The sequence below is a fragment of the Poecile atricapillus genome, chromosome W, assembly GCF_030490865.1.
Source record: "Poecile atricapillus isolate bPoeAtr1 chromosome W, bPoeAtr1.hap1, whole genome shotgun sequence".
In the NCBI taxonomy this organism is placed as follows: Eukaryota; Metazoa; Chordata; class Aves; order Passeriformes; family Paridae; genus Poecile; species Poecile atricapillus.
Genome location: NC_081288.1, coordinates 56292304 through 56316916, shown reverse-complemented (window position 1 = coordinate 56316916; position 24613 = coordinate 56292304). Strand labels below are relative to the sequence as shown.

Sequence of the window (24613 nt, the reverse complement as noted above, 5' to 3'; positions counted from 1 at the left end):
AAGATTTTAGTGGTTACAGTTTACACTTATACTGGAATACAGTGCAACTGCAGGAAAGAAAAGTAATTTTAAGTCTTTTACTCATAAATCCATTGAAATAATATGATTAATAGTGTTTCTGTTGATCAACAAACTAGTGTTTCTATAAACCACTATGTACTGTTTTTATGACTTTCCCCCTGATATTAGGAAATAGAAGTGGCAGAAGTAGTTTGCAGTCATTTTTTCTATGGGCTTTCATCCAAAACTTAGCAATAGTGCTTATGTGGATCTATCCTCACAAAAAATTATTGATATTTTAAAACATTTTTTTTTTCTCTGATTTAGAATGAGTACAAGATTTTAAATTTTTCTGTGAAGCAAAAATAATGAAAAGAGATGTTAGGGACACCTCAATACATAATCATTATAGGATAAAATATCCCTCCTGGCCTGAAACGGATTTAAATCTTTATTATTTTCTCAATGTTTATGCAGCATTTCTGCAACTGAAGAGAACTGGGGCATTCTCTACAGCCTCCTTGAGGTGCTTGAGCAAAAGAAGGAATATTGCCCCCAGTCAGCACATCTGTTTGGGCTCTTTCTTGAACACACTCTCTGCCCTAGTGGGTGTTTTTTGACCTGAAGCAGGAAACTGCACAAGAGAGGGTGAGAAGATGAGTAGAGCAAGTCATTTAGCACAGCAGGAGCAGATCCTTGGTGTGGGGACTAGGGCCCTTTGTCCACACTTTCCTTGCTCCAGGGCTGTCACCTGGGGTTAGGACCAGTGTGGTGATGAGGTCTGGCTGCCCAGTGGAGCTGGGACATGGCTTGTGCTTTGGCTTCATCCCAGGGTGATCCTGTTGGTTTGGTCCAAGACAACTCTGTGGTCCAATCTGAGTGGTGTGAGCAGTGGTGAAGAAGAGGCTTGCATCAGAATAACAGGCCTAAGCAAAGATGCAAATATAGACATGTGCAATGAAACCCATCCTGGAGCATGTTTGAAATTAGGGCAGGGTCTTGATTTCAGGGCGTGCTGGTTTCAATCACTGGGTGCAAGGAGTCAGGAAAAGGATGTCTTCATGTGCTTCTGTCATGGCAAATGACATGGCTATGACATAGCGTAGATGCAGGATTGGAGCTTCCATCAGTTTATCTTCTTACATAACTCCAGCCCTTTTTTTGCAAATTTCCTTTTTTAAAGGTGTTTAATACAAACTAAAAAAACAAAATAACAACCAACCCAAAGCAACAAAACCAATAACAAAGCAAGGTAATAGCACTTAGGGTAAAAAAAATAATGAAGAAGAAATATATTTTGTCTGATCCTCAGTTATTTATTTGATGTTTATGTCATTCATTGCTTATTTCATCTTCCTTCTAATGTTCAAGCATTTCTAATTTAGTCTGCCAAATAAGATTTAGACTATGGACTTTGCACCTAAATTGTCCTCAGTCTAAGTACACAGATACTATGTTCCCAGAGGAATGTTTTATTTCTTGAAAGCTCTTGGCTGGATTCTTGAATTAATTCTTCTACTGAGGGAAACAGCTTCAGTTTGAGTTCAGAAGGTTTTTCCTCAATTTTACCTGTTTTATTGGGCGATAGGCACACATATTTTTGTAGTAACACCTTTGTGGGCATTGAGAGTTAATATTGAGGGGAAACACAAGGCAATATAGGAGAAACAGCTAGAGACATTAATAAATACACAAAATCTTTGTTAAGTTTTACAAGTGTAGTTGTATTTACAAGTGGTAGTTGTATTTCACACTGAAACAGGTCTGTGCCATTCCCGAGCTGCCCAACAAGACCAATGAGGTAGCATTTAAGAACTAGTGATGCTTCTGCTGCAGAAGCATCATCAGTGTCTGGTACAATACTCACCTAATTATACCATTACCTGTTGGTTACCTGTCTTCAGGTCAGAGTTAAGCAATGGAGCACAGGAAAATAAATCATTAACCTTAATACCAATGACATGTCTAAGTGGCTTTTAGATATCCTAGGTTATTTTTTAATACAAGAAAATGTCATTATCATGAGAATACATTACAAATGGTCATTCTTGACTGAGCATATAAACCATTCATTGTTTTGTACTTTACTGACAGTTTAAACAATGAAGGGCTTTATTAAGATGACCTGATCATTGACAAATTAATGTAATTTCCAAACTAGAAATGCAGAGCACAACAATGGATGAATATTGTGTCCACTGTACAGTTAATCTGCTTCCCAACAACATTGATAGGGAGTTTGTTGTTTCAGTCGCACAGAACCTACAGCAAATACAGTTACACACAAGTTTTCTGATCCTCCAGAGTATTAAAAAAGTTCTACCTTCACTTTATAAACACAAGATAGAATTGTGTACATTATTTACAGCTGGTAACTATTAAATGAAGTGTGAAACTTCCTTGTGAAACATGTCATGCATCATGCTAGCCTTTAATTAGTTACAAAATCTAGCTCTCTTAAAGCTTCAGTGCAGTCTTTCAGCTCTGGCCCTCAGGGCAATACTGAGAGAGTTTTCAAGACTGTAACCTCAATCTGGCATGGGCTATATTTAACTTAACAAGTCACATGGGCCAGCACAGGTCTATAGAGCAAAATATTTGGTGCTGATGAGTTGATGTCCACATCACATGTGGATCACCTGACAGTCATTGTAAGGCCTTGGGTGCAGTCCTAGAGTGCAACTTCAGCTTCTGTTTTTCCTTGAGAGGAATCCAGTCCATGAGCCCTTAGACTGCTCTGTTACATTAAACAAAGCACATCATAAGAAGGGAAAACTGGAAGGCTTACTTCAAAAGCTCATGATGAAGAGTTCATGTTAACATGACCTCCCCCACAAAGTACCATATGGATGTAAAAAGTCATCATGTGTGAATCTTAGCAGCAGCTTAACTACATCTTGTTCACGTAAAGGTCAGCAAATCACTGAATCCTGGCTTTTTTTCACAGGCAGTTAATTGAAATGATTGCTTGATTTTGCACCAATTAAGTTTTAGAAAAAAAAAATGCAGAACTGTTTCCTTCTAAATATGTAGCTTCTTAATAAATACAGTTTTTTGCTTTTAATATACTTGGCACAGAGTTGATTGAGTTCTTAAGACCATTTTGAATAGCAGCTCACTGTGGAAACGGTAGAGGAAGGGCTCATTAATGCTGGAGCATTAGCTACCACCAGAACAGGTACAGGAAACTGGTCATGAACATGGTGTGTGCTCTCAGAGCCTGAGCCTGACCTGCTGTCTGACTGCACCTTCCCATGCTCCAGTGGTGGATGTACCTCACCTCACTTTGATCATCTGCAGATATTTACATCTGAGCCAGTTGTTTAGACTCTTTTTATAGTTCATGCAGAGAAAAAGACACTTCTGAGGCACGACTTACATGGTCTATTTAGACGTCTATGCTAATATCAGGTGACTCACTGCCTGGAAAGGAGCTCTTTCTTTCCATTTCTATATTCTTCTTTTACACAGGGAGCTTAGAGGAATGCTTTAAATACAGGAGTTTACATCTTAGATGTTTGAGAATCTCTCTGAAGACCTGTGTATTTTGCTCAAGAAGTCACTTCTGAGAACCCAAAAATATATTTACATGATTCTTACAGAATAGTTTCAAGAGGAACTGGCTAATAGGGCACACTTGTGCTTATTCTGATGGATCTGGGCACGTGAAGTGACACCATAATGTACCTCACATCAACCTTGTGGATTTACATATCCACTTAGAGAATAACTTCAGGCCAAATGCTGAGCTGGGTATGTATGTGCTGCCTGTATGGACACTGTATGGAAGCCGTGGTTGTAGGGGAATCCTCAGAGCCTCATCAAAAATGCTCTCCCTGCTGCATGAGGGTGGGTCTTGCAATGTTTAAACTTACACTTAAAAAAAGGATTTTTTTTTTGCTTCAAGTGAGTCTTCATTCATGATTTTAATGATTCCTAGAGCTACAATTCTGTTGCTTCTGCAACAAGCCATGAAAAGAAATGGCTGTGCAAAATAACATCTTGAAGTCCAGACAATGGATTAATGGTTTGTTTTCTGGTTGTCTAATAGGTAGTATTAAAAGTAGAATCAATGTTTACTTTATGTCAAGCCTTGAGTTGTTTTTGTTTTTGTTTTTTTTTTTTTTTTTATCTAGGGAGTACACAAAGATTTTGCACACTTTGTTTAGAAAAGTCTTCTGCCAGATTCTGCTGTCCATAAAAATGATAGGAATACCAGAGTTGAAAATTAGCTATTTCCATGCATTGCTAACTGAGGAGATTTTGACAAAAGTCAACAAGGTATCTGGAACAAGGCAGAGCCTGATCAACTCCACTTGCTTTTTGGCAAATGACATTGTATGCAAAGAAGGGTATATAAATACAATTTTTTAAAATTTTTTTTACAGCTGTGTAAAATAGCTGTATCCATCTGCTGTCATTTAAGAGGAAAGTTTATGGCTTACATTTTGAAAAGGTGATGTGGCTTGTCTTTCTGATTTATAAACCTTTTTTGTACCTCACCTCAAAGATGTCAGCATTTCAAAGGCTGGTGAACTAATCACTATATATAGCTTTTTATCAGTTTTTGTAAAGTGGCTTAGAGTGAAAGGCATTCTTAAACATTATTACATTTTTCCTTTACTGAAGGACAAAACAAAAGACTAGGGGTTTAGAGGCAGCTGAACTTAGTACCTCTATAGACACTTTATCAATATAAAACTGTATAGACATTATAATAGAGGACATTCCAGTGGAGACTGTCCTCATTATAATGGTGTAAGAATAGATAACTTCATTTGGGGGTGTTGTAATTTGTAGTAAATTAGCATCAGGTCTCTTCTCCTTAGCAAATGTTTTGCTTCACAACCCTCACTACTGACTTCAGTGTTCTAGCTGGTGTGGGAGAGTATTTTGCAGGCTCGTCATCCACTTGTGTTTTGGAAACACTGTATTTGATTCATAAATATACTATATCCTTCACTTAAATGCGGTATGTGTCCAGCATTTTTGGCTTCCAGATGTGTCTCCTTCACATTTCAATCACATTGAGAGGCAAATTCTTATACTGTGCATTAAGAAAATCTGTCAAGTCTTATGACATGTTTGGGAGAGATGTGTCACTGTCATCCTCTAGCTCTGTGCAGAAAAAGGAGACATAAGAGAATATGACACAAGACTTTGACCAGTATATAAATGAGGGCCAAGACTCTGCTCCCATGGCTTTGGCAAGCGGTCAAGGCAACTCAGACACGATGCAATGGTGTGACCCTGGGTGAGGCTGCTGAGGAGACAGCTTCGTGAGAAAGCTGTAAGAAATCTCCTTTGGGCTCCCCAGAGCTTTATTAAGCTCTGATATTCCTTCTTTGCCCTTTCCAGAGCTGTTTCAGCCATGCTTGCGCCTTGCCATGTGCCCCTCTAATGAAGATTCTGGTCTTCCAGCTTGACTTCCTGGCTTGACCTCAGACTTGCCTCAGCATTGTGACTTGTCTAGCAATCTCTGGGATGTGCTGACTTTGGTTGCTGCCACCAGACCTGCTCTGCTGTGGTAAATGGGTTTCAAAAACCCGTTTGTCAAACAGTGTTCCTGTGCTGCTCCTTCCAGCAGAACATTGGTTTCCAGCTGCTAAAATCTTCTAGCATACTGGAGTTTGTTAGACAGATTTGGAAATTAGAAACTGAAAATATTCTGATTCTGAAAACATTTTGCCTGGAAACCAGGTTGCCTTTCCTACATGATGGCTATCTTTTTAAAGTTTAAGCTTTTACATCTCCTGTTCACTGCTAAAACTTTTATTTGAAATAAGCCACAGTTAGGACCATATAAAGGTATATTCTATTTAGCAGATGGTTGCACACTTTCTTTGGCCTCCAGATTATGCTTTCTGAAATAGTTACTGATGTGAAGTGCCTTTTATCCACCTTTTCTTTTTTCTCCACTATAATAAAATTTGTAAAAAAAATAGTAGTCTATAAGTAGTACACACAAAGCACCCAAGTTTCAAGTTCTTTTCTTTAATGATTATGGTTCTTGAAAAATTCAAACACACTTTTTCTGTAGCACCTTGTAACTCAGAACCCAGCAGTATCCACTATCACTTTAATGAAAGTCAATGACTTTGTGGTTCTGTATTCTTTAATGGCTATTAATCAGCAAGCTTTTGCTGAACAGTGATTATTCAAGAGGTTTTATTGCCTTTGTGGGTTTAATTCCCATGTTTGAATAACTCAGAAAGTCACGTTTCTCATCTAAGTAGCAACAAAAACCTCATCCAGAATTCAGAGTGTCTTCACACCATTTCAAAGTTTTAAAAAAATCAGCTCCATTTAAATGCCATTAAGAACTGTGCTGTTGATTGTGGTTATGGAAGAGGGCCATTGGAACATGAGTTACTTTGCTGAAATCCCTGCTTGGCTATCCAGAGGTTCAACATCTTCTGTGGAAGACAAAAAGAGACACAGAGATTGACTGATGCATTGGTTTTGCTTGGCATTAAAGAGATATTTACAGTAAGCACTTATTACAGACGGTAGTTAAATCTGCAGCCTCTCAGGTCGTGCCCCTGTGATCCATTTTTGCAGGCTCTGCCAGTCTTGTAACATGTCAGATGCTGCCTGTGACAGCCAGGAGTTCACAAATTAAAAAAGGTAATTTAAGATCTCCTTTATGACAGCTTGGTCTCCAGAACTGGATTTCTGGCTTTCCAAGTTACTTGTGCAGGTAGTAGTTGTCACCAGTCCTGACATTAGTTTTCTGTACAAACTGGCATTAGCTACTGTTTGGTTTCGTTCACAATGAATCCTGCTCAGAGAATTATGGATGCTGAATTATGCTGCTGTGTCATCTATCCTCATGGAATGGCCATTTTCATGTGAAGCTTCTTAATATCTTCCCCCCCATCCCCCTGCCAATTAATTTTCTCTGCTTGAATTTAGTTAAAACACAGCAAACTTCAGTTATGCATTTATTTATCATATTCCCACAAAAAAGCCATTGTGGTACTCACTGTAAATATGTGTAAAAGATATATCCTTAAGGCCCTCAAAATGGTACTACAGGAAAGATGTGGCTAGACGAAATAGGGGGACACATCAGGTTACATTCAGGTTGGTGGCCAAGTTGGAAGCACATTGGACGTTTCTGTATCCTAGTCTTTTCACCTCAGCCTTCTTCTCCAGCTGCAAGATTCACATAAGAGTGCCGGCATCACCTGTGCCCTCAGGATATCACTTGGTTTCGCTTTGCTACACTTTCTGTTAAGCTGCTGGAGTGGCAAAATATAAATGCAGTTGGAAATTGGTCTATTCAACACTGATGATAACTCATGCATGCCTAATTTTCCTGATGGGAATAAAGGAGGATATCTGCTATTGAATGGAATTTTGCTCATGGTTGAACATCAGGACATAGAGTCACTTATATGACTGTATTCCTGATTTCTGAGATAGATCATTGAAACAACATCTCCTGCATCTTCTGTCATGGAAGGTTTTGAGAAAAAACGAATGCAAACATGAGATAATATATCCTGCCTGAGACCTGGCTGTTTTCCCAGTGCCATTTTGCAATTGCAAAAGACCTTTTCCATAAGAGAAGTTATGGGCTTGAATGACTCATCGAGCATTGTCTGAATCCTGTGGTTTGCTTGAGGCAGGCCTTTAACATAAACACGAGCAGTAACACACAACAAAGATGATCATGGAAGCACTGGTTGGACATATTTGGGCACTCTTGGAATTCCTTGATGAGACAGCCCTAGGCAAAGCAAAGCAAAATGTTATTCCTTTTAAGGAAAGTAGTCCAGACTAGCATGAAATGGGAAGCTGGAAAAGATCTGGTTGATGTCAGGAGCCTGACGAACCGGCCGTCCTGCCCGCGGGGTTTGGAGCCCGGTGGCACGGCCTGGGCCGAGCCGGGCCGAGCCGAGCCGTGCGGGGCCGGCGCCGCGGGTGCAGTTGCGGGCAGCGCCCTCGAGGTGGAACCTTCTCACCGAGGCTGAGCGGGCGCTCCCGGGCGGGCGGAGCGGCCCCGCCGGGGCTGCGCTCCCGCGGCTCCGCGGGGCCGGCCCGGGCGCTCCCGCCTGGCGTGGGGCGTCCCTGTGCAGCGCTCGTGTGGTGGGCAGAGCCTTTGGGAGCGGAGCAAACTTCCCGAGCCTTGCGGCGAGCTGCTCCCGGCTGTGTCCCTTACCCTCCGGGGTGGCCCTGGCTCCGCGCTGCCGAAACCTCCCCGGTGTCGGGGGAGAAACGGGAGCTCCGCCACCCGGCATCAGAGCCGCGAGCCAAAACCGGGGACGGGACAGAGAGCGTCGGGAATCTTATCCTGTGTCATCGATCCTGTGGCGGGGGACCCCGCCGCCCGCGGAAGGCGGGACGGGCACGGAGGTTCCGCACCCTGGGGGAGACCGCATTAAACAGACCCGGCCCGCGCCGGTGCCCCTCTCTTTGACCCGCTCCTCGCTCCCGCTCCCCACTGCCACAGCCTCAGCCTTTACCCACAGCGCTTCCTCCGCCCCGAAATCCCGCGGCACCGCGCCCCGGGCGGAGCGGCTGTGCCGGGGAGGGCGGAGCCGCAGCCCGCGACCAGCGGGGGATTCACATGGAACCGAGCGGAGCCGAGCGGAGCCGAGCGGAGCCGAGCCGTGCTAAGCCGAGCCGAGCCGAGCCGAGCCGAGCCGAGCCGAGCCGAGCCGAGCCGAGCCGAGCCGAGCCGAGCCGAGCCGAGCCGAGGAGCGTCACCTCCTTCAGCACCAAGAACAGCTACAAGTGTGGCTACGAGCCCGCCCCCTGTGCTGAGCCGTGCCCAGCCGCGCCCCGCCGTGCTGAGCCGTTCCGTGGTGTGCCCCGCGGTTCCGTGCCGTGCCCGTCCCGCCAGAGCCGCGGTAAGCGCAGGCAGCCTCGTGCCGCTCCCGCCGGCGCCCGGGGGCCCCGAGCCGTGGGCTCCTGGCGAGGACCGCTCCGCCGGCGCGGGGGGCCGGGCCGGGGGCGGGGGCTGGGGTGTTTTCTTGCTTGGCTGTGAACAGCTCGGCCGGACCGGTGCGTGTGTCCGCCGCTGCGACTGAGCGGCAAGGCAGCGGAGGGTTGGTATAGTCACGGGGGCTGAGCCACTGACCCCAAAAAGTTACCTTGTGGATTTTTTTTTTTTTTTTTTAGGCGAGGGGAGGAGAAGTGAGGAAGGAGTCAGTGGAGCAGCTTCGGCTTGGCTCTTCGCGAGTGTTAAACAGCACGACAGAAACCGCTCTCCTGGATACCTGTCCCAGGCTAAGCTCTCGCATATTAAGCTGCTGAGGGAAGCTGTCTGAGACGAGGCTTGTACAGAAATTACCTCATGCTATTCCCGATTGTCACCGAGTACAATTCCAGGCACCTCCACAGTAATATGGATATGCAACTCTTTTCGATCAAGGTATTTGTGTATCTATGTGTGTCGTCTTTAGTTCTTATTTTAAGCTGACAGGAGAAAGCAAATAATGAGCGTTTTGCCTCAATTAAGATTTTCGGGCTGGGAATCCCGGGCAGTCCTCTCCGCCTGCTTCGTGGCGCCGGGAGCTTTTATTTTTTTGCGTTAATTATTTATCATTTTTGTTGTCGATATCCTCCCCCAATCAGAACTAACGAAAGAGATCCCGGACACGGTGCCGTCACAGCAGCGAGCAAAGAGTGAGAATCTCGGAGCTCCCGAGCAGTGAGGTCTCCCCCTGGCCGTCTTACCCGGGTGTTCTCCCAGCCCCAGGGGGAGGGAGACACAGGGGTTCCCCCGCGCTGTCCGCCACCTTGTTCACGTTTCTCTGGCCAGGAGGGAAGAGAGGGCTGCCCCGCTCCGGGGGCACGGGCCAGCCCTGCCCGCCGCCGCCAAGTTCTCCGGGGCCAGGGTCGGGCGAGGTGCCGCCCGCCCATACCTTGCCGGGTGGGCTCAGCTTCCTTGGCTCCGCCGGAGACATCGCCGCGCCCCTGGGGAGGGAAGCGGCAGGAGGATTCCCGCCGAGCTCCGGGGGCTTCTTCCCCCGAGGAAGAAGGCGAGAGGCTGCGCCGGCACGAGGCAAAGGCTTAACTGTCCTCGCCGTGGAGCAGCATCCCCAGCGCTGGCATGTGCTGGTTGCAGGAATGCGAAGTGTTGGCAGGTGAATGTATGACACGGTAGAAAAACCCAAACCAGACAAGCCAACCAACAGCAGCAGCAACGAAAACCAGAGAAATAAGAAAACCAAACACAAAAACCGTACAACACAACTCAAGTAATAAAAATCAGTCAGTGACAAAAAGTGCATTGAAACCCGGTGTTGGCATTTTGCAGTTTGCAAGCTTCTGACCTCTGGGACCAGGGATTCATTAAAAGAGACTTAGGTTTGCATCGAGGGGGGAGCAGAAGCGCATTAAAGCTGACCAGTGTATGCAAGGAGATGAAGGAATCACCGGCGGCTGGAAATAAAAGGCGACGCTTGTTTTTGCATCGCCGCTGACGGAGGTGCAGCGCTCCCGGCCGGGCAGGGTTCGGAGGGGACCGGCGGAGCCCTGGCTCCAGCCGGGAGATCCGCATGTGCCCTCCGTTCCCCGCCCACGGGCCGCCTCGGCTGCAAGGCCGCGGCGGGAGGCAGCTCAAACCCGTCCTACGGCCGCTCGTTGAAGGAGCGAGGCTGCGGGGAGAGCCGCGACGAGGCTGTGCCGGAATCCCTTCACAGCACACGCCAGCTGGGGTACGGATGAGCCTGGGAAGAGACAAAAATAATAAATCGCTCGGCTAAGTAAAGTGGAGAACAATAGGGGGCTCCCTTCAAGGGAGAAGCGCAGCGGTGATGGGCGATGGTCGCGGAGTTGCGCGGGGAGAGCCGGCTCGCCCAGCCCGGGGGCGCTCCCCGGGCCCCTCCGCTGGGCGGGGCCGGCCTGGCTGCGGTAGCCCTTCCACGGGCCGGGAAAGGTGCCGAGCACGCGATGAGCCGGGAAAGCACGGAGGAGCCGCTCGGAAAGCCGGTGCGTGGCCGGCTGTCGGCTCCCGGCGGTGCGAGCCGGGGGCAGGCGGAGAGGGGTGGAGAGGCAGAGACCGGAGTGCGGTGCGGAACGCGGTGCGGAACGCGGTGCGGGATGCTGTGCGGAGTGCTGTGCGGAGTGCTGTGTGGGATGCTGTGCGGGATGCTGTGCGGAGTGCTGTGCGGGATGCTGTGCGGAGTGCTGTGTGGGATGCTGTGCGGGATGCTGTGCGGGATGCTGTGCGGGGTGCTGTGTGGGATGCTGTTCGGAGTGCTGTGCGGGGTGCTGTGCGGGATGCTGTGCAGGGTCCGCGGAGTTGGCCGCGCTGTGCTGTGCGGAGGGCGCGGGTGCGGTTCGCGGTGCGCTGTTCCGAGTGCTGTGCGGAACGCACGGGCGCGCCATGCGCCGGGTACGGAGAGCGGGACATGGAGAGCGGGATGCGGAGCGGTGCTCGCCCGGGGGATCGCCCGCTCGCCGGGGCCGTCGCCGGAGTCGGGCGTGGACACAGCGAGGGACCTTCCTGCAGGGTGCCCCGGGACGATTTCGGCGGGCGGCCGCGTTTCTGGGGGCAGAGCCGTTCTTGCAGAGCACCGGACTGCACAGGCAGCGCTTGCTCTGAACACAGCTGTGAGGACTGGGGAGAGGGAATCTAGTGGGAAGAGGGTCAAATGAAGGCGGAATCAACAGAGAAAGCTCCCCTAGGGTGCCTGGGAAAATCTTGATCATCATTTGCTAGACCAGAGGTGAAACCTTTTCTGAAGGTGTTAATACTGATGGTGTTCATTAAGTTTTAAGTCCAACCAAGGGCAGAGGAAAATATTCAATGTAGTTTCCTTTTTAAAAATTGTAGGCTCCTCTTACTCTCACTCCAGCAGAAGGACCTGTGCTGGATTTTCACAGGGTAGCTTGTTTGGTAAGTGGATATTTGCATGGTAGGAAGTGAAGGCAGATGTCCTGGGGTATTTGAAAAGGGGCTGATCAGGCTGATGGTAGACATCAGACTGCACAGGGAAGAAATAGCTCCTGTAAACGAGATGTGAGAGTGATTCGCCTTGATGTCCTGATTATTGTGTAAAGGTTACCTCTGTGGCAGGGGCACAGCAAACCATTACAGACCAGGCGAGGTAGATAAGACTAATTACATCAGTGAAGAATTCTCTTGCAAGTTAGGAGTTGTGATGTCAAGGCCAAAGGTTTTCCAAATTCCCTTTTGTTGTCAGCAAAACCCATTAGTCTTCTATATGGGTCGGGTTACTGCGTGCAGGTGGTAAACTCTTTACCTGTTCTGTGTGGAAATTAATCTATTTGCTCGTGGAATGCTGTACAGGAGAAAGGAGCAACTTCTGTGAACATTGAAATGAACATTAGAAAGAGAATTCTTTCATAGTTCAGAGGTAAAACGTCAAAATAATCAAATTTGTGCCTTTTTTTTTTTTCCTCCTCAGAACTTAATAATGGACACTGCCATTATTTTGTTTTCATTCAGTAAAACCAGATCAGTTTTGTATTGACTGGACAATCTGATATTTTGTGAATGGGTTTTCACTCAAGAACTTCTCATATCCTAATTAACTAAATATTTGCTTTCTTTTATCTTAGTGCAGTTCCAACCATGGCTCAAACAAAATTTTAAACATTTTTTCTGAGGTATTTTTCATCCTCACTTGATAGCTTATTTTGTCCCTCAGTAAAGGGTTCATGTATGTCTGTCTAGCAGTGTCAGCTGTAAAATGTCCATCCTGACTATGCTGCAGAGACATCCTGCTGCTGTCTGTAATTGTAAAATTGTTTAAAACTGTATTTCCTGGTGAATATATTGAATCTTTTTACATGTTTTCAGTGAAAACTTCAGTGCCAGCTGAAGATGGCTCTTTCAGGAACCTCGTTAACAAAATAGAAACATTTCCTATATTTATTTAAGTATTTATCTGTCACTCAACTCATTATTTAGACCTTTTCATTAACATAAAGAGGTTCCATAATAAGCCTGTCTTTTATTGCAATGAGTCTGTGGTTGGAGTAACAACTGGTCTGGGTTTATTCTGACGAACTGGTTCTGGCAGTGTGGTACAAAAATACACAACCTTGAGTACCAAATATGTGATAAAGCTGAATGATTTTATGAAGGAAGTAATTTCAGAACCAGACACTACATGCAGAAGTTTCCATCTCCACCGTCTTGCAGTACTCCGCCTCCTTAGGTTTAAAAATAAATATATATTCTAGCAGAACAAGTGGAGGTTTGTGCTGAAATACTGACTTTAAAAATAGCAATATGTTCTGATAATGCCAGATATTTTTAATGAAATAAACCCAAGAGAAGCACGTATTACAAGGTGACTGGAAGAGATGCTTTGTGGTGCACTTACTCTCGGGCTGTGCTGGGGAAATATATGAATTTCTTCTCTGAACTCAGGTTTCTAGTGAACACCAAATACTACAGTGGGGAACCTGGTAAATCAAGAATATATTTGCATTAATTCAAACTTTTATGGTCACTTGGAAAAGGACAGCATTTTACTTAAAATGAAATCTCTGCACATGAGAAAAGTTCATTCAGGCTTTACAGCCCAGAGGCCTGTGCTTTTTCACTAAAATTCATTGATAAAAATGGAATTAATTTAGATCATATGCTTTCTGCTTAGCTACACAGACTTGAAATGTTCTGTAAAAGGTAATGTTAATCAATATATAAAAAGCAGTGTGCCATGAATAAATTAAGCAGTATAATAGAAGCTTTTATTTCTTAGGTAACATTAAAAAAAGACTAAAAGGTCTTAAATTTTTAAAAAGAACACTTTAAAATTTTATTTCTTTTTTATAGACAAGCAGTGGACACTTGCAGCTAAGAAACATACTTCTTCAGGAAACCATGCAAACTGAGGCAAAGCAGTTAATGCTTATGAAGACTATAATGTTGAAAAATGCTAATTGCCAATTCATTTGATTTTCAGTCAGTTGCAGATAAAGTATTAGACTGATGATCTTGGGCTCACTGTAGCTTCTGTATTGTTGTTAGAATTTGGGTTGCAGTAGTTGAATTCATCCTTATTTGTTTGTATGAAGACTAACGCTTCAATTTCTGGGCATTCTTTGGCTGTAAGGAATTAGCCTGTGGCTGAAAAAGAGAAAAAGCAGTGTTTTTTTCTTTCAGGAATATTTTCCCTTTTTCAGTGGTACTTTCTTGTTCTCCATATAGTTTTAAATAAGAGTAGTCTTACCTTTTATTCCCTTAGTGAATTTATCCCTGCCTGGTCTGTACATCCATGCATGGACTAATGAGTTCATTGTGGAACCATAAAGAAATTGCCTCCATACCTATTTTAGGTCTACTCTTTGCTATTTTGAAGCCATAACTGTGTTTTTTCTACTAAGGCAATCAAAAGAACAGATAATTGTTGCTAGTTAGTAGTCCAGTCTTTTCTCTACAGTGTGGACCATATGAGAAGCATCCCATAGGCCTTGATCAAATTGCACTGTAGTGTGAGTCAAGTTGTTGAGTTTGTGGATGACTCTGAGTTTGGCTCACAGGGCTGAAGCCTAGGCAGCTTTATAACCTGTGTGCCTAAAAAGAGCCAAGGGAGAACGATGGGATTATCACATAAAACAACACAGATTTTGTATCACTTGGATTGAACCCTGAGCCAAATTCAAGCAAAACGAAATGGGGCATGGAAAGTCCTGTGTGCTGTTTTCAATTGCAGTGATTTTATTCATACCCATCAAACATTTCATTTTCAACTGGTCCTAATACCAGATCACAGTGAGATTCACATTCAGTAAAAGACTTTCCATTGTGAATCTTTTACTCAGGTCTTTAAATAGCCATCATTTGAAGACTCTACTTCAACTTTTGTGAGCTTAGTGTTATCATGTAAGAAAAACACGTAACAAAAACAATGTAAAAAAAGCATTATCAAAGTGCATTTTGAGTTTTGTTACTACATGATCTATAAAAGTTTTGTGGTTTTGTCTGTAGCTGTCTTCCAGTGTGACCATATTTTTGGTAGGAGCAAGTCAGATCACTAAGGACAAAGTAGATATTTACAGATGAGCCTGATGCTTGGATTTTCTGTACAGGCACTTGTTCAATGTGATCAATTTCATAGTAAGTAAAACTTCTGTAAAGAAAAGGATAAGGTAAATTGTACCCTTGGATGTCCACTGCTCTCTGTAGACTGTAACAGATGTATTGAGAGACTGGTTCAAATGCAATTGCCCACAGTGTGCCTATCTAGTATCAGGTAAAATTACTTCCCCTTCCTTTCTTCTCCTCAGAGGTTTAAAAATTTATTCAGGCATGTATAATTTTGTTAAGAATTGAAATAAATAAATGCCTTCACTTGAGAATTAAAGTGTGGGCAATTTGGAGATATTTATAACAGTCAGTCAGGTGTTTAGATATGTAGGCTGAAATCCTCATCTCGTTAAAATCAGTGGGATCTCTCCAAATGTCAGTGCAGGCACAACATTGTTCCTATTTAATGTGGTCCAAATGCAAGCAGAAAATAGAGACCTTGTTAATGTTAAACCTCAGCTCAAGTCAAATGCTGGAATGTTGGATGTTCAGCTGGTTTCCTAACATAATATGTTGTGCTCTTTGTATTTGAGAAATCAACTACCTTTTCATGAAAATAATTTTGTGTTAGACATTATCTTGAAGGAGATTTAGATATATGTAGTTAGGCCCCCCCAAGTGAATTGTATGGGAGAAAATAATCAGTCTAACATCCAAATGAGTTGAATGTGCTTGTACTGCATTGGCTGAAGGGTGTACTTAAATTCAGGTACCCTGATTACTCCATTGTCATAAATGAGACCTCTCCAGGGGTGACAGTGTAAGTGGTTATTGCACTTCTGTAGGCTGGAGCAGAATAATAAAGTTGAACAGAATAATGAAGGAAAACAGAAAATACAATGTGTTATGGATCAGGTCTGTTTCTGGGTGTCATGCAACATGAAGGTAAATATGAATTACTGTTCAGAATCTGAACACCAAGCTAAGTTTAGTTCCCCTGATTCGGCTGTTGCTCTGCTGGCATCATCAATTTCCTGGCTTACAGCACAGTGCAGCCAGGTGTTCAAATTCACTGAAGGCCAAGATTTGCTAACTTAAAGAACATTGAAAGGAAAACCTAGGTAATGTAACCTATTCAACCGCTATTCAAAAGTAAATACACTGTGTGGCAGGTATAAAACTGCTGAAGTAAATGGTATTTCTCACAGTTTTTAAAAATTATTTTTTATTTGTTTTTCAGAAGTACCTCAGCTGTAGGGCAAAATACAAGGACATACGTTACTGACCTCCTTTTAGCATCAGGACCAGACATACTACCCTACTCCTCAGCATTGATTAGGAGCAACTGAAAAACCGCCTCAGAAAAGCTGATCAACCCGTTCCATTGGTGGACATCTTTTATAAAACACACTTCATGTACTTCTGTTGAGATCTTTTTTTCTACCTACCTACCGCATGGTTCTATATTAATTACTGGGCACTGATGGTAGCCTCCAGAAAGTGCAGCTTCAAATGGTCAGCCTCATCCTTTAGCAAGAAGAAAACCTGGGTACTGGATAGCAACAACGTCTTCAGAGAAAATGGTATACGAAGGCAAACGATTGGTTTCCTGCCATTGTTTCTTCCTGTTAACAGCCAAATTCTACTGGATACTCACTCTGATGCAAAGAACTCACGGCCAGGAATATGCCCACTCCATTCGACTGGATGGGGACATCATCTTGGGAGGACTGTTCCCCGTTCATGCAAAAGGGGATAGAGGGGTGCCTTGTGGGGAGCTCAAGAAGGAGAAGGGGATCCACAGACTAGAGGCAATGCTGTATGCAGTTGATCAGATCAATAAAGACCCTGATCTTCTTGCCAATATCACCTTAGGTGTCCGTATTCTTGATACGTGTTCCAGGGACACTTATGCATTGGAGCAGTCCTTAACATTTGTGCAAGCATTGATAGAAAAAGATGGTTCAGACGTGAAGTGTGCAAACGGTGACCCACCAATTTTCACTAAGCCAGACAAGATATCAGGTGTGATAGGTGCTGCAGCAAGTTCTGTGTCCATTATGGTCGCAAATATTTTAAGACTCTTTAAGGTAAGTAACATTTTCTATTTTTTTTTAAATTTCAAGAAAAATGAAATAACTGAAGTGATTGTGTTGTCATACTTTCAAAAAAAGAAAGGACACTTTTCACATTCAAAAATCTGAAATGGCTGGTTTGCTCTTTCAAAGTGAAGGGGGGGAAAATACCTAAAAGCAGTGTTTGCAGACCCTATTTTAAGGTGCCAACTGCTTCTCTTAAAGTTCTGAGCAATCTGTGCACATATTTACTCTTTAGGGATTTGTATGCTTATTCTTCTACTACTCAAATTTTCTGCATGTTGAGCATTTATGCTCATCAAGATTGGGTTGGGATTCATTTCCCAAATTTCCAGGAGAATGAAAAATAAGATTTTAACACAAATACATTATTTGGAGGACCAGATAATTTCCTTACATAGAAAGATATGCTAATAATAATCTAATGCTACTGATGTGCATGTCTAGCCAAATGAAATGTACTGTAATATCTTTGATTTTCATGAAATTTTACCCCCTCCATATTTTCTGCAAGGTGATATTTTTTCCAGACTTTGTTATCACTTTGCGAGAGATTATTTTTCGGCAACAGTTCTAGTGGCATATGTTTCCAAATACTTTATGAAGCTCAGACATTCTAGATAATGGAAAAGTAAACCTGCCACTTTTAAATTTACTAAGTCAGATGGGAAGATGAACACATTCTTATCAATCAATTTGTATGGAAATGATCAGGCAGCAGGTACTTAATTTTTAATCCTTTGCAATGGCAAACAGATGATGGTAAATTGAGAACTTTTTCCTATGTGCGGAACAATTGTAACTTATGTTTGAATCTGTTACTGTCCTACCACCCACTGTTCTTTTCATCTATTCGGAAATCTTGCCTTATTTCATACGATTTTACAATCACCAAAACCCACTTAAAGACCATTTCTTTGACTTTGGTGCAGAAGATTTTGGTAATGTTGAATATTGCTGTTACGTATTTTGAAAAGTGTTGCACTTGTTTTTTAATTGTTGTAACTGAGATTGATTAGTAGTAGAGAAAGTTTGGCCTTTTCTGATGGTTTCTCAGCATAGTGCAGTTCAGTCATTTGATTGGAGATTTTAGTCCTTCCCTTTGGTTCTCCCTCAAAGGAAATAATGAAGGATTTCCAGGTCAGTGGAGGAGCAAAGTGACTGCTGGGTTGTGGTCAGGTGTTCCTTTCAGTCTCAAAACTGATGCTAGCTGCAGTTACTGCAGAGGTTTGAGAGTAGTGGACTAGTTCTAGCCATATGTTTTACTTGGAAAATCAAGTACACAAAACTCAGCTAAGACTTGAAAAATGTTCTATATGGAGAGCACCTCTGGAGTTGTGCCTGGTGGAGCGGCACACTGTCCTGGGAACCATCAGGCGTATTGCAGGAGGTGTCTATTTTTCAGTTCATATCCTTTTTTGAAGCTGTGTTATCCTATTAAATAATGCATATTTCTGAAATAATGATAGATGGAATGGTCACTTTAATACCCATTTTAATGCAGGGCCACGTAGATGATGACTTACACCCAGTTTTGAGTTGAATAGGATTCTGTAGACTGATTTAAGAAACTAAGCCTGGTAAGACACGCATTAACTGTGAATTAAGAGCAGCAAGAAGGAAAGAGGCCTATGAATTGTCTAAGATAGCGGCAATTTGTCTTCTGAAACCTTGACAGCTACCTCCTGATTTTCATTATGCAATAAGATTGCAAATAACATTCTACTGCAGTCTTAATCAATAGAGGGTCATGTGATATCCCCTCTGGGGAAAGATCTTATTTACCCATTTAATTGATGTAACACAGCTGCTGGTAAAAGGAGAAGACATCTCTTTTAGTTTTAAATATAGATTGTGTAGAAATATTCCTAATAATGTAAAAAAATGGCAAATTATATCCTTTAATGTCTGATGATGGACCAGCCTGTGAAATCTGTTTTCACACTTTCCTCTCAGAAGTGAATCTCTTCATGAGTAGAGGCTTCTGGATAAGGTTTTGGGTTAGAAGCACGACAAAAACCACTCACAATGGTTATAGTAAAGAGGATTAAAAAATAAAGGGTAATTTTCCAGAAACGTAGATGTATAATCCAGTTTGTGTTGTACTCAGACCAAAGACGTAGGCTGAAATTCTCAGCAGATGCATCCCCACAGCTTTGTATCTGAGGACTTGGACCTTGACCTGTGCTCATAGAGGCTCCAGGCATGGAATTGTGTTTACTGTATCTTGGTCAAGGTGGGACACTCAGCTGGGGTAAATGTCTATACTTTCACTGAAGTCAGCAATCACTGTCATGCAAATGCCTTTCCATTTTATCCAGGATGAGTGTGATTCATCCATATTTCTGTTTAACAGTACTATTTAAAAAGTTGAACCTGTAATTTGAAGTTCAGTATTGCCTTAGTACCTGTTCTGAAGTTCCTAAATGCCAGGACTACATATTTTTGAGAACTTTATTATCTGGCAAAATTTTAATTTGTAATGGAATTGTGAGAAGTATATTATATCTCTCAATGTGAATACACAAAGATAGCCTAAGAAGTGCTACTATTAGCAGCCTGAAATTTTATGCTGCTATTTTTCTTTTTCTTGCATTTTTTTCTTTATTTTATTGATTTTACAACAGAAAACATAGAGGTCAATAGTTCTATCTGAAGATCTGGTGGATACCATAAACTTCTAGTAAATGTATTTTTTTATCTAAGTGTTTCCATGAGAAGAGGGGAGGGAGGCCACCACAGAAAATTACCTCTATCTATAGCCTTACTCCTAATTGAATGGCTTGCCTTGAATTCTTCTCTCTCCTTTCTCCTTCTGTGAATTTTGAGGTGCATTGGTGCTTAACAGGTGATTTTCTATTGGTCTTACCCGTGTAGGTCCAAAACATTGAGGTACAAATTTGGACAGACTAAATTTCATCGATTGATGGTTTTAGACTTTCCGGAGGGACTTTTCATACAGGAAACATTGGAGCATGGAATTAATTGTGTGAAAGTGGACCTGTTATTCCTTGATTATCATCAGGTTGTTGGTTTTTGCCATAATTTTAAGTGTTTTTTTTCAGGAAACATCAGGAGTGGGGTGCTTCACAAAGAAAACAGAGACAAGGGACCATAGAATGGTAGGATCTATTGAGGAGCTGGCTGTCTCAGTTGAGCAGCTCTCATTATCACAATGAAAACCTTTCTACTGACTCAATCTGTCAAAATATTACTCTTACATCCTTCCTTATATTTGTTTTACAGAAATCCTGTTTTCCTGTAGGGTGATTAGGCATGACTAGATGGAAACTTTTACTTGTTTTGTGTGACACTTAGGAGCATCTGGGTTGTTTCCCAGGCCCCCCAAACTTGGAGGAAATGAGAGACTATGTAGCTTAGCTTACTTCTTGTGTTATGTTTGTTCCTTTCAAAGCTTTTACTTGTTTAATGTCTGAATAACCTATGTCAATGGTTAAAATCTTCTGGGAAATGAGAGGCGTTTGTTTATGCTTGTGTCCTCACATCTAAAACCCACATACTATTTCTGAACTCCTTGGTACACTCCATCTGTCACCTTCACACATCTTCTACCTGGTGTCACACTAGGAGCAGCCTAGGGAGGATGGTTTGCATGCAAATTGAGATGGGTGGACAGTATGCTTGGTGGATTGTGATCTCAAGCTTTTTATGTATATATTTATGTACATGTATATAAGGCCAAATATTCATCAACAGCTTTGTTCCTTCCTTGCCTTACTTTGCCTTGCCTGGCCTTTCCTTGTCTCGCCTTCTGTTTTCACCAGTTTCCCAAGGCTAAATGACTTATTTCCTCTTTTTGGTCAAATTTCCTTTTTGCTGCGGAGCTGTAATCCACTTTAATAGGTGCTGTCTGAAGGGACTGGTATTCACTTCATGCACATTTGCCTTATACATTTCATACACATTTACCCCTATAAAAGTACATGTGCAGATGACATTTGCACTTTCAACTTTATGGTAGCCATCCAAAATGCAAGGGGTAGTTTCTTTCAGTATGTCTAGAAGTGAATATATTAGTTCCACTAGCATTTTGCTTATTCATTTGATTGTTTCATTGCCTCATTTTGGATTTTAGCGTATATCTTTGCCTGATAGCTTTGCACAGCTACTAGGGCTATACTTGTATGATGCTTTTTATACTTAGTTGCAGGTCTTTTTATGTTTGGCTTCCATTTGGCACTTTTGCTGCCTTGTGTTCTAGACTTGCACAGAGCAGCAGACAGGCCTCCCAGAAATGAGGGCATTACCATAGTACAGAGGCTTATCTCACTGAACTTCATAAATGCTAGGCTTTGAATTTAAATTGTGGCAATGGAGTGCATCTCATGAAAGGAATATGATGTAAATAAAATGTGATAACATTTTACCACCTAATTTCAGAGAGCAGAAATGTATTTTTGTGAGGCAACCTGAGGCATACACAGATCCTGATCTAGACTCTATATCTACAGAAATATTTGCACTTCATGAGCATTACAGACTTCAAAGGCTCTAGGAAGATGCAGGAGTCAGTCTGTTCCATGTGTGACTGCGGGCCCTTTCCATAATGGAAACACTGTATTAAAGAAGCAAAGAAGAGGCTCAAGAATTTTACCTAACATATTAGTATTCATTAATAAAAAAATGTGCTGCACTCATTAAAATATAACTATTTTCTGTTCACTGTGTCCTGCTGCATATGTCAATATTTTCCACTGTATACCATTTGAAATGTGTAATAAGATTTTTTTTCCTGGTGGTTAAAACGTGGAAAATTTTGTGTGAAGTGTGAAGAAAAATTATTGTATGTAGGTAGAAGATGACTAAAACATTTTGAAATAGGTCTTGAGATGAACATATTTATTTTACTTTTGTTCTAGATAATATTTGCACTTTCTGAATAATTTTTAACTATAAAGGAAACCAATACATCCCATTTAATTTTACAATGCTTTTTTTGTAGCTTAGTACATGCATATATCTGTTTAGTGCCTGAGCATCTTGTTATTGGCTGGAAAATACCTTTATTATGATTATATATTCTTTTCATATTTGAACTTTTTTTACATCTCGTTGTATTTCCATGGCAGTAGACACTTGATTATGCAGAAAACCCCTTTTAATTCAACCATGATTCTTCTGTCAGTACCAGGTTAAATGTGTGTGGTCAAGAGAGACAAATACCAGGTCAACACCAATATAAAATTATAGGTACAAGAAGTACTTTGCTAGCATCAATAATGAAACAGTTGCCAAATTTTTTTAGTTGCAGCCAGAAGAAATAATAGGTTTTCAGATTCTGTGAAAACTGCTAGCACTGATTAGTGTCAAATTTTATTTGTGCTAAGCTGCTTGAGGCAAGAGAGTACAGAACCAACTTGATGCATTCATTCATTATTTTACAGTATATTAGTTCCATAAATACTCCTCTGAAAGTTTAAGAATTTTGGTTTCTCACATTCCTCGATGGAACTATAACCTGTGGTTAGAGCAAAAGGGTAATCTGTTTTTCTTTGTTATTTTCATTTGTTTGTCATTGGTTTGCTACAAGGCTTGAGAAGCATCTTCTCATCTTTTTGTTTTTCTCTTTTGTGATTTTGATTTGCTTGTGTTGGAGCATTTCACAGGAACAATCAGAAGCTTGATTAATATTAGTTAAATGTTTGAGATGTCTCCCCTGCTTTTGTAGGCATGTTGAAACTGTCTGAAATGTTGAGGGTTTTATGTCATTCCATAAGTACAAGACATGAACACCTTTCAAAGAGAGTGTAGCTGTTAAAGACCAACAATCAGATTTTCTTTCTACTTCCCTAAGGGCAGGGAATTTATAGCTATATATATATATATATATATACACACACATTTCCCTCACATGAAGGAAACTGCATAGGCAGAGAAAATAATTTCATCCTTTCATGGCTGAGGCCAGGTGACACAGACAATCCACACCCATATCACACACTCCTTTCTCTCCCCAAATCATGGGGCTGCATGCAGATTACCAGGAAGGAATGATTCCTGACCCATGATGACTTCTGAAGCCTGTCAGAAAATTGGGAGACTTGGCTGGCACAGGTCATGGCCTAGTTATGGACTGTCCTGACAGCCTGACAGTGGAGACAGCTGAGCTGTTGCTGAGAGAAGTGCTCTGAAATAATGTGATTTACCAGCATAGACATTGCTGCTGATTTCTCAGGACAGAGCTCCTCTGCTCCTACGTCACGCTGAAGGGAAGCCAAGACACTGCAACGGTCATTGACGCGTTTTCAGTGCTTTACTACAGCAATGTTAGTTTTATTAGCTACAATGAGAACCAAATTAAGATGACTTTTCCCCCCTGGTGTTTAATTGTTTCAGTACAGTAGCAGTTGGGCAATGTGAATAGTCCTGCATTCTGACTGTCATCAGAAACCAGGCACTACTGTGTTACAGCCAAGTGGTAGATTTTGTGTGTTTACTTATTTCCATTCTCATTATTTTCCCTAAAGCATATTGTGCTTTTAGGATTAAACTGGTTTAGAGTGCTTAAATGTATATCCTTCTGCTTCCTAGCATTTATCAAAGTAGTCATCAGAACAAAAGTCTTACTGGAGGACACTAATTCCACAGGAATGAATTAAATAGCCAAGAGCAAAACACTTCTCTGGGCTGGAATCTATATGTACTCCCAGCAAGATATTATGTCCCCTATCCCTCTGACAGGACAATTAAGCATTTAAGTGAGGCCTTAAAATTAGGAGGCTGTTGGCCCTTGGCTGTCTGTGTCCTCAATAGAAAGAATAAAATGCTTTCAGAAGGGGACTGGATCAGGTCTGTGAGTGTGCATGCATCTTTCTTGTTTACAGAAAGGTTATGGGTTGATACATGCTTGTACTTGCATCAGATAGAACCTCTTCTCACTGGAAGGCTTTGGAATCCTTTGATGGAATTGATAGGAGGTTTTATATGAAGATTTCAAGCACCTGCATGTGTAATGCCAGTTTCCTCACTTTCCTTTGGAAGGAATTTTAGTCCTCTCCTTTTCTCTTTCTTTCTCCACACATTTATTTCCTTCCCTAGGTTAATTAGAAGTGCTACTTTTTGACCACTGTTGCCAGTATTTTTCAGTGGCTATTTCATTCTATAGTCTTCAAAGAAAACATTTTTCAGACATGCTGAATAGGCAAGACTCTGACTGAGTCTCGGTTTCTGCAGGTTGTGAGGATGAGTGTGTCAGCAGGAGGAAGCGCTGTAAATTAGAAAACTTATGTGAGGGATCTATCTGTGGGAATAACAGGAAAAAAGGGAAATGCTTGAAAAGATTGAACTTTAAAGGGACAAGGATCTCTGTCTTTTTTTACCTCCCTGTAGGATTTCTTGTGTGGCATTTCAGATAGATACTGGGCTCTAACTCTTCTCTGAAGAAAACTATTTGTGATAGCAATGCTGAGATATTCCATGGTATTGTGAGATCTCGCTTCATATTGTATTTCTTTTTCAGCTTGAGACTGTGGGACATGAACAAAAGTGATGTTTCTGAGCTGGAATAATTAATCTTTTGAGTTTTGGCTTATGTTTT

General features: G+C 42.2%; 1 protein-coding gene across 1 annotated transcript in view; it reads left to right on the top strand.

The window, feature by feature from the left end:
• Positions 1-16514: 16514 nt before the first annotated feature.
• The window catches only part of LOC131591822 (metabotropic glutamate receptor 8), a 303751-nt gene continuing 295652 nt past the window's right edge, over positions 16515-24613 (top strand). Inside the window, exon 1 of the mRNA XM_058862892.1 lies at positions 16515-17049. Within this exon, the coding sequence (XP_058718875.1) occupies positions 16540-17049 (510 nt within the window). The 5' untranslated portion in view covers positions 16515-16539. The remainder of the gene's footprint in view (positions 17050-24613) is intronic.